Source organism: Rosa chinensis, chromosome 3 (genome assembly GCF_002994745.2).
Source record: "Rosa chinensis cultivar Old Blush chromosome 3, RchiOBHm-V2, whole genome shotgun sequence".
Lineage (NCBI taxonomy): Eukaryota > Viridiplantae > Streptophyta > Magnoliopsida > Rosales > Rosaceae > Rosa > Rosa chinensis.
Genome location: NC_037090.1, coordinates 27,248,441 through 27,258,906, shown reverse-complemented (window position 1 = coordinate 27,258,906; position 10,466 = coordinate 27,248,441). Strand labels below are relative to the sequence as shown.

The 10,466-nt window shown below is 37.4% G+C and overlaps 1 protein-coding gene across 1 annotated transcript; it reads left to right on the top strand.

The window, feature by feature from the left end:
• Positions 1-2,626: 2,626 nt before the first annotated feature.
• Positions 2,627-5,917, top strand: LOC112191801 (receptor-like protein 7). The gene has a single exon (XM_040517020.1). The coding sequence runs from the start codon at positions 2,627-2,629 to the stop codon at positions 5,915-5,917; it is 3,291 nt and encodes a 1,096-aa protein (XP_040372954.1).
• The last annotated feature ends 4,549 nt before the right edge of the window (positions 5,918-10,466 follow it).

The following is a 10,466-nucleotide window of genomic DNA, read 5'->3' as shown; positions in this document are numbered from 1 at the left end:
AACCCAATAAGGAAAATTACAACTCAACCATAATTCACATGGATAGGGCAAGAGAGTATAACCCCAAAAATTAAATAAAGGATTAAATACTTGTTACTCCTCAAACTTTTTCTTGAAAAACAGTTTAGTCCTTCGCCTTTCAAATTAAACTGGATAGTCCTTATTCTTTCTAATTCTCACAAAACAGGTCCAAAACAGGTTTAAAATGACTATTCTACCCCCAATATCCTTTTTTTATTTTTTTTCTCTCTCTTTTTCTAATTTTTCTCTCTTTTTTTATTTATTTTTTTCTGCTTGTCTCTCTCTCTCTCCTCCTTCTTTCTTCGTTCTTCGTTCTTCTCTGCTATTTTTTTTCCCCTTCTTACTCTACTCCATATTCCAATTTAATTTAATCTAGAGCCAATCCTCCCCACAAAATTCCTCCACCTCTCCAACTTCACACTCCCAAATCCAAGAGTAACCCCATACCCAAATTCACCTCCAGCCCCCTCCCCCTTTCTTTTCTCTTCTCCTCGAACTGGACCCAAATTCCGGCGAAATCACCGCAGTTGGACTCGTCGCCGGCCATCGAAGCTTCCTCTCTTCCTCCTCCTCCATCTCTGGTAAGGATTTTAGGTGATTAGGCTTGGATTGAAGCAAATCGAAAAGGAGAGAAAAACCGAAAATTTTCGATTTCTTGGTTGGGTTTTTAGTTTCCGGTAATTTTTCGGCTGGAAACCTTGGTGAATCTTGTTGTTGGAAGAACACTGATCTTGTGGGTATGCTTATTGCAGCTTGAATCGACCGGTAGAGGAGAAATTCGAAGGTGAACAGTAGCTCGCCGGAAATCCTTTAACTTGGGCTGTTTTCCGGCCTTTTTGTTTGGAATTGGACATTCTTGCAGGTATGAAAGTTGTTGGGCTCGTGGAAGAGCAGAGAAGAACGAAGAAAGAAGCTAAACTAGTTGGGCTCGTGAAAAAAAAAATAGCAGAGAAGAACGAAGAAAGGAGGAGGAGGGGAGAGAGAGAGAGAGAAGCAGAAAAAAATAAATAAAAAAGAGAGAAAAATTAGAAAAAGAGAGAGACAAAAATAAAAAAAGGATCTTGGGGGCAGAGTAGTCATTTTAGACCTGTTTTGGACCTATTGTGTGAGAATTAGAAAGAATAAGGACTATCCAGTTTAATTTGAAAGGCGAGGGACTAAACTGTTTTTCAGGGAAAAGTTTGACGAGTAACAAGTATTTAATCCTTAAATAAAACATCAACTCCTACAATACTAACACAGCCGCCGCCACCCACACTCTTCCGAACAACCGCTGCAGTCGCCGCCACCGCCGCTTCCAAAAGCCAAGAGGATGCGAGAAGTGCTAAATCGAGGTGATGAGTACCGAATAACCGTTTCCAGAACAATCCTAAAAGGCAGATCCAGTCAAAACCAAAGTTAAAGGGAATGAGAGAAATGAACCAATACTACACATTGACTCTCTCTTCTCCACCAGAGAGACTCAAACCGGGAAGGGAACAAAGCCACTGAAATGGGACAGAAGCCAATAGCAAAGAAAAAATCCAGTAGTGAATGGGGGTGAAACACCCATGTGTGAGTACCTTAGCTGCTGGGAAAAGAAAAGTGTGGTTGTACGGCTAGCTAACGTGGAATGCAACATAATACTAAATTTCACAAAAATTGTGAATTCAATAAATAAATAAAATTATATACAGAGAAACATTAGGTCCTCCTTAGGTCAATTATATACAGAGAAACATTAGGTCCTCCTCAAAGACCTAAGGAGGACTGTGGTCTAAGGCGGCCGCCTCACTTCACTAATAAATTTTGTTATTAGTGAACAAAACAAAGCAATCCTCACTTTCCTATGTGCAAATGTGCAATGCATTCCAGTGAAGAAACTTCCAAGTCCAGTCAAGCCAACAAGAAATCAACCAAATTAAAGAAACAGTATTTAAATACAAAAGTTTTCTATTGACCTACTCTATTGTGTTAAAGCAAATTAAAGTTATCGATATGAATTAAGCAATTAAAGTTCAGCACTCATATATACACTTCATCGTGTGATCACGAGAACACTTTTTCTTTTCTTTTTTTCCTCAAAAACAACACTGTTACTAGACTTTGTCGTGTGATCACAAGAACACTTTTTCTTTTTCTTTTCCTCAAAAACAACACTGTTACCTTGTCATATCACCTTCCAATCATCTTCCATTCCAAAAGTATAGGGTAAAATAATAGATCCATCAGTATGAATAGAAAGCAAGAGACTTGAAGTCAAGCCAATTAGTATAGATCTCTATCTTTCCAATTCCAGCTTTTAAAAGTCATTGCGGTCCGTTCCATATCTTTTTGAAAGCAATATATAGGACGTGTTTTCTTGTCGTCAATTTTAAAGAGACGACTTGAAAGTTATAGTCACGGAACAACAATAGTTCCACTTTCCTACCGTTTCATTTTTCTTGGAAGTTGCCAATGGATAGAAAGGAGAGGACTTGAAAGTCAAGCTGGTCACAGAGATTATGGACTCATTTTCCAATTTCATGACCTTATAAAGCAACCACCAGTCCACAACCATTACCAGTTCCCAATTATCACTTTCCCACAGTACATTTGTGCCTGCGTCTAAAATTTTGCTTAAAACATGCCAACTTTGTTCCTCTATTTCTTCCTTTTCTTATTCACTACCACTGTTACTAAACTCATCCCCACAGTTCACAGCAACTGTATTGAAGCCCATAGACAATCATTGCTCCATTTCAAACAAAGTCTTGTACTATTTGATTCCTCCAAATCCTCCAAGCTTATCACATGGAATTCGAGTACCGAATGCTGTTCTTGGCTCGGTGTAACTTGCAGCACTAATGGGAGTGTTGTTGGTCTTGATATCAGCAACGAGTCTATCTCATGCTACATTGACAATTCAAGCAGTCTCTTTCAACTTCAACATCTTCAGAGCCTCAATTTGGCTGATAATGACTTCAGAAGCTCCTCAATTCCACCTGCAATCGGAAAGCTTACAGAGTTGAGGTATCTGAATTTACGTGATGCTTCTTTTTCTGGGGTTATTCCCATTGAGATTTCACGCTTAACTAGGCTGATAACTCTTGATCTCTCTAGAAATGGCTACCACTCTTTAGAAGTTGAGAACCCAAATTTAAGCATGCTAATTCAAAATCTCACAGAGCTTACAGAGTTATATCTTGATTTAGTATGGATGCGAGGACTGGGGAGTGACTGGTGCGAAGCCATATCATCTTCACTTCCGAAGCTGAGGGTGTTGAGCTTTTCTGAAGGTGATCTTTCAGGCCCTATTTGTGAGTCCCTTGCAAAGCTTCAATCTCTGTATGAGATTGACTTGTCATCCAACTCCTTCTATGCTCCGGTTCCAAGAGTCTTTGCCAATTTTTCAAACTTGACTTACTTGAGTCTTTATAATTCTAACTTGCTCGGAACATTCCCTAAAGAGATCTTTCAGATACCTTCCCTGCAAACCATTCACCTTTTTGAAAATTTTGATCTTAATGGTTCATTTCCAGAATTTCCAAACAATGGGTCTCTTCGATCCTTAATTGTAGATGGGGTAAGTTTTTCAGGTGACCTACCCAACTCTATTGGAAATCTTAAAATGTTGTCAAGCATAGATATTTCAAAATGCAATTTCACTGGATCAGTTCCCAAGTCGATTGAAAACCTCACACAATTGGCTTACCTGGACATGTCAGGGAACATATTTAATAGTCCCATTAGTTCTATTCACTGGGAAACCCTTGTTAATCTAGAAACCCTCGATTTGAGCAATAATCAACTCTATGGGACTATTCCTTCATCTGTTGTTTCTCTTCCCAAACTGGAAAGATTAACACTATCCCACAATCGGTTCTCGGGTCAAGTCCCTGAATTTTCCAATACCTCTTCACACTTGCTTGACACCCTTGATTTGGAAAACAACAATTTGGAAGGACAAATACCAACATCTATCTTCAATCTTCAAGGGCTTACGTCTCTCCAACTTTCTTCAAACAACTTCAATGGCTTCCCTTTCTTGAGAAATCAGTCCATATTATTCTACTTCTTGGACCTTTCAAACAATCAGATTCAAGGCGAGATACCTAATTGGATATTGAGTCTCAAATCTCCTCTCTCCCTTGATCTTTCTGGCAACTCCTTGGCAAGTCTTGAAGCTCCTCTTCCAAATTCCACTTCTGCTTTATCTTCTCTGGACCTTCGTTCCAACAAGCTTCAAGATATCCATTCCTCATATTCCTTCCTTCAGCTTGATTATTTGGGATTAGCTTCTAACAAGTTGACAACATTCCCAGACTTCTTGAGAAATCAATCCCATTTAACCGACTTGGACCTCTCAGACAACCAGATTCAAGGACAGATACCCAATTGGATTTGGATTTTGGATTCTCTTCAAAAACTAAATCTTTCTTGTAACTCCTTGGAAAGTTTAGAAGCTCCTCTAGTTAATTCTACCTATGTTCTGTCATCGGTTGATCTTCATTCAAACCAACTTCAGGGACATTTCCCCTTGTTCTTAACTAGTAGTTATCTAGATTATTCAAGAAATAATTTTAGCTCTAGTATACCGACTGACATTGGTGACTTCATGATTGACTTTGATGACTTATTGGCTAATGGGTTTTACCTTTCTCTTTCAAGCAATAACTTTCACGGGGCCATTCCAAAATCAATATGCAATCTAAGGGTTGAGGTTCTTGATCTGTCCAATAATACCTTGAGTGGAAACATTCCCCAATGCTTGACTCAATTATTTTCGCTTTCAGTCATTGATTTGGGGAGAAACAACTTGAGTGGCACAATTCCGGATAATTTTCTCAACGGTTCTCGGCTACAAACTCTCGACCTCAGCAACAATCAGATACAAGGTCGATTTCCGAAATCTCTTGTCAACTGCTCAAGGTTAAAGGTTTTAGACATTGGAAATAATAACATAACTGATACTTTTCCATGCGTTTTAATGAGCATATCCACCTTGCGTGTCCTTGTTCTCCAGTCCAACAAGTTTTATGGAAGCATTGGATGTCCCAAGACCAATGACACCTGGCCTGTGCTTCAAATAATAGATTTAGCTCATAACAACTTCAGTGGTGATATGCCAGGAAGAATGTCTCTGTCATGGCATGCTATGGTGTCTAATGACGATGATTCTAGAACTAACGTTGAATATTCTTATTATCCGACGAGTAGGAATATGAAAACGCATAGTAGAGGTGGTGGTTCGTATTTTATCATTTATTATAGAGATGCAATTACGACTACCATCAAAGGTTTAGAGTTGGATGTGGTTAGGATTCTAACTATATTCACCTTGATTGACTACTCCTCCAACAAATTCAACGGATCAATACCTGAGGAAATCGGAGAGTTGAAATCACTATATGTCCTCAATTTATCCGGTAATACTTTCACCGGAAAAATCCCATCATCATTTGGTAAGATGCGACAGCTGGAGTCCTTAGATCTCTCAAAGAACCACTTAAGCGGCCAAATTCCCCCACAGTTTGCAAATCTAACTTTCCTTGCATTCTTGGATCTCTCAAATAATGAACTGGTCGGGAAGATCCCAACCAGCACTCAAATTTCAACATTTCCAAATACCTCCTTCGAAGGTAACAAAGGATTATGGGGGCCTCCTTTGACAGTGGATGCAGTATTGCCACCACCAATTTCAAATGGAAGCTCAAGTCATCCCAATTCTGGAGATGAGATTGATTGGGATGTTATCTGTGTTGAAATTGGATTTACATGTGGGTTTGGAATTGTCATCGGGTCACTTTTGTTTTGCAAAAGTTGGAGGAAATGGTATTACAGAACTATGCGTAGTATTCTGTTCAAGATATTCCCTCAGTTGGAGCAGAGATTTGGTAATCATAGAAGACACGTCTACGTAAACGTAAGGCGTTGAATTGGTTCAAATGTTGTTGGACTCTATAATGTCTGAGCCTTACTCGGGCGTCTTTTGGCTTCTATCTTCACATTTTAATTCAATCATGGTCTAGTCGTGGTTGTTGTTGGTGGTGCGTGCTTTTGTTTTTGTTTTCTATTTTTGAATTTTTTTTTTTTACCTAGTACTATAAATATTGTGGAGTGCGAGCATATCGTTGTCTTAGTCTATTATGTAATATGGTGATTGTACTATATTATCTTTGTTTGAATCACATTTGTTTGGTTAAATAGCTAAGATGCATTGCCTAGGTGTTGGATATAAAAGCTGCGGTCCATTCCATAAAAATTGGTGGATTAACATTCCTTCTTATACTAGTTCCTTAACATGTGCAAATTTTATGTAATATGGTGATTGTAATATATTATCTTTGTTTGAACCACATTTGTTTGGTTAAATAACTAAGATGCATTGCCCAGGTGTTGGATATAAAAGCTGCGGTCCATTGCATAAAAATTGGTGGATTTACATTCCATCTTATACTAGTTCCTTAACATATACTTCACACATGTCAATTGACATTTTTTTTGTTCTCTAAGAAAAAAAAAATTGTTTTAAACAGTTTGTTAAGGACATTTCCTATTTATGCGGGAAACTTGTTCCTTTTTTATGGAGATAATACATTTACCTTTATTATCATTTAATCTAAATTATTGAATTACTATTGTTTCCTCACCTATCAATAGTTTATTTAATTAATTTTTGTTTAAGGGCATTTTGGGTCATTCAAAAATTTAATCATTCCTATAGAATTGGCTTAATTAAGATTGACTGAAAATTAACCATTGAATTCTTGAAATAATGTAAGAGCTATTTTAGGAAATTGATATTTGAGAAAGAATTTGTTGTGCTTTCATTGATAATATGAGCCTCTTTATATAGAGGATTACAAGCATAGAGATAGAGTTGTACATGGAAACGTAATCGTACATTGATTGGATACCTACTAAGATTCTCCGAGATTATCTCTACTAAAGCAAGAAACCTAGAGTTTAGGCCAGACACAATCTGGATTTACTTAAACACTCCCCCTTGTGTTACCCAAACGTGGTTAGTCATGAAAAAGGGTGATTCGTTTGGGCAACACAATCTGAAAAAGGGTGATTCGTTGATTGTGTATAAAGCTCCAAGTGTAAAGCTTTGTTAGTTTTTTGGGAGGACCAGATAATTTGGCACCAAATTTAATGTATATTGTTGAATTAGGTAATGAGTACTGTGATATAATAATTGCAAGGCTCCGTAAATTAAATTAAACGAGAACAATTATATTTATGGTTACATTTTTACTCATGTATATTTTTGTATATCGAAGTTTTAACTTGAAAGTTGAAACGGTACATAGAGAATCTGATATTTGTATTGTTAATTTCATAAAAATTGATGTCCTTACCACCATGTTCATCCAATTCAAGCTACTGGGTTTATAGAGCTCATTGATGTGAAAACTAACGAGGGTAAGTAGTGGATGGCATATCTGTGGGTGTTTAAGCCATTTTAGAAATCTTGGGTTTCACCAATTAGGTAAGGTGATCTAGAAAAAGAAAAAGATGAGAATCAATTTAGTTTGTAATGCTAAAAGTATTTGACTTTTCAGTTTTCACCAAATCTGTGAATTTATAGATAGCATTGCATTTAAAATAGGAAATGAGATGAAAAAAAAATTATGATTTGCTTATTTTGAGCTAATAGAATATCAATCAACATAAGGATGAGATCTGAACTGAAAAGGATATGTATTATATTGATGATGATCTGCACCAGCAACATGTAAACCAAGTAAACAAGCCACTAATTAATACAATTTGTTAACATATCTGCCTTGTTGTGTATTGTAAGTCAATGACGATTCTGTTTTGTTATCAATAGTCTTGTGCCCTTCTGCTTGTGGGAGGAGCTATATGAATTCATTTGTATCTTCAAATCAAATAGAGAGAAAATCTATTCAGATTCAAATCAGTATTGGGAGTTTGGGACTATATATTACAAAGAGAATTAAAGAAATGAGAGAATAGATAGTAGATGGCTCTTCTCCTAATTAAGGCCAACCTGGAACCAAGACCAAGCATCAAAAGAAATGAAAGAACACGTCAATCCCTCTTCCTTTCTTATCCCCTGATTTAACACTGTCAATATGTGACCGGCCAAGTCCAAGTGCTCGTGCGGCATCAACTCCTCGCCAAACCAGCTCGCATCACCGTGGCACGATATACAGACACACTCCATTTTCTAGAAAAATAATTTGCTTATCTTTAATCAAGCTTAACCTCGATTACAGAGGCGAAAGTGACATTTGTCGGCCAAACCTTCCCGTGTAAACTTATCACAAAATACTAGACCAGTAAGAAATACCTATCTACATAACATTGAAACTCCTCTCAGACTGCTTCAGAGAAATCAATATTGCATAGAAGTTGGGTATTTCTAAATGTACCCAACAAATTAATTTTGCATGAAAATACAGTTATATTCTCGTATGAAATTACAGTAATAGTCATGGTAAATAAAGATAATAACAAAAGAAACCAAAAAGCTCTTTTGTACCCAGCAGTTCTTTTAAAGCTCTTCAATGCGGATAGATCATGAGGACCTCCAGGAAATGGACCACTTAGAGGCTCATCTACATCTACAAATGATTTAGAAGCTTGTTTTCCCCACCCCATCCTCTAGTATACCATCATCTACTTCTGACTGAAAATGAGAAGGTTGAGAACAAATTTTCCTTGTCTTTGAGTGGGGCAATCATGGTGTTAAGGACCTCTGACCGTACTACAAAATCAATAATTATGTCTAATCATATTCAGAAGCCAAAAAAAAAGTTGGAAAGTTGGCCATACAGTGGATCTCTCCAGATTTCTTATTTAAGAAGTATTTGAGCACCAGCACGAGCACCATATAATGAAGGCATCAGATTCAATCAGATTTATGCTTCTTATATCCCACCATTTGTAGCTTTAGGTATTATTATTGTTATTACTATAGTTATTATATACATTCATGTACTATTGTATACCAACAGAGGGTTTCGATTTTCTACTCCAAATGGAGATGTGGGTTTTGCTGGGTGTGAGTTTTGTTGGGTGCAATTAGAAAGGGTATTATTGGAAAAGATGCTAGGTGCAATTAGAAATTCTATTATTTTGCTAGGTGTAAAAAACGTGCTGGGTCTACATAGATATTTGCTGGGTACATTTAGAAAGACCCTATTGCATAATATCCCCTCATTAGTTATTTAAAGAAAAATAAAAAGGTGTCAACAAACTAAATTCTAAAAAGGATTAAATACTGCTTACTCCCTATACTTATAGGGTTTCATCGTTTCAGTCCCTGACCTCTGAATTTCACCTAAAAAGTCCCTGAACTCCCAATTTCCTCCCAATTGGTCCCTACCGTCAAGCATCCGTCAAAAACTCCGTTATCTTTCCCAAAAAAGTCTATTATACCCTCATTTACTTTAAAAATATATATATTTCTCTTCCTCTCTTTTTTTATTTTTTTTTCTTTTTACCTCTTTTTCTTCTGGCTCTTTCGCCTCCTTCTGTTCATCTCCTCATCAAGATGGTTCCAATCCACATACCTTCAAGAGGTGAAATGAAAAAAAGAAATAAAACAGAGAAAAAATAAAGGATTAAATTCAGTTTACCCCCCTGAGGTTTGGGGGTATTTTCATGTTAGTCCATGTCCTCTCAATTTCATCAGTTTACCCCCTGAGATTAACAATTCCAGTCACCCGTGTCCAATTCCTCTGGCTCCGTCCAAATTGGACGTTAAATCAGACCGTTGGGTTTGAAATGGAATGACTTTTTGAGGGTTTAGTGGTTGAATTACCAACCTAACCCTAAGCTTGTTTTCCCTCTCAGTGTTCCAAAACCTCGATCAGTTCCCCCTCAAATAAACCTAAAAATATTAAACAACAGCACGACCCCATTTTAGATCTAAACCCAATCTCGAAACCAAAGAACACTCCTTGAACCCGTTAGGGAGAAGAGAAGAGGGATTGAAACCCAGAACTCGTTACGGAGGTCGGAACCCGTTACAAACCCCAGAACCCGTTACGGAGGACGGAAGGAAAGAACCCGATACCTAGAAGCATCGGGGCAAAATGGCGGATGATGAATGGACACCGCGAGAGGAAATTGCAGGAGAGGAGCTTCCTAATTACAGTGAGTTAATTTGAAACGATTGTTTTTTGTTTCGATTTGGGTTTTGTTATGGGTGTTAGGGTTTCGGGTAGGGCTTTGGTTTTAGGGATTTGTATTCCATTTTGGGGTTTATAGGTAGAGGACGGATTGGGGGTTTCGGGTTTAGGGAATGGGTTAGAATATATGATATCATTCATGAAATCTCAGCAAGTCGGGGCAATTTATGGGGGTTTATTGTCTGTTTGTGTTTATGGTGATGAATAAAGTATTGCAGATAATGCAGAAAGTTGTTGGGTGCTGAGTTAGGTCTTTAAATACTGTAATGGTGGTCCTAGTATGAATTAAAGTATACGGCTGCTTGCATAAGGGCT

What these genes read in the sequence shown, in the direction of transcription:
- LOC112191801 (XM_040517020.1), top strand. Translation starts at nt 2,627, where the DNA reads ATGCCAACTTTGTTCCTCTATTTCTTCCTTTTCTTATTCACTACCACT.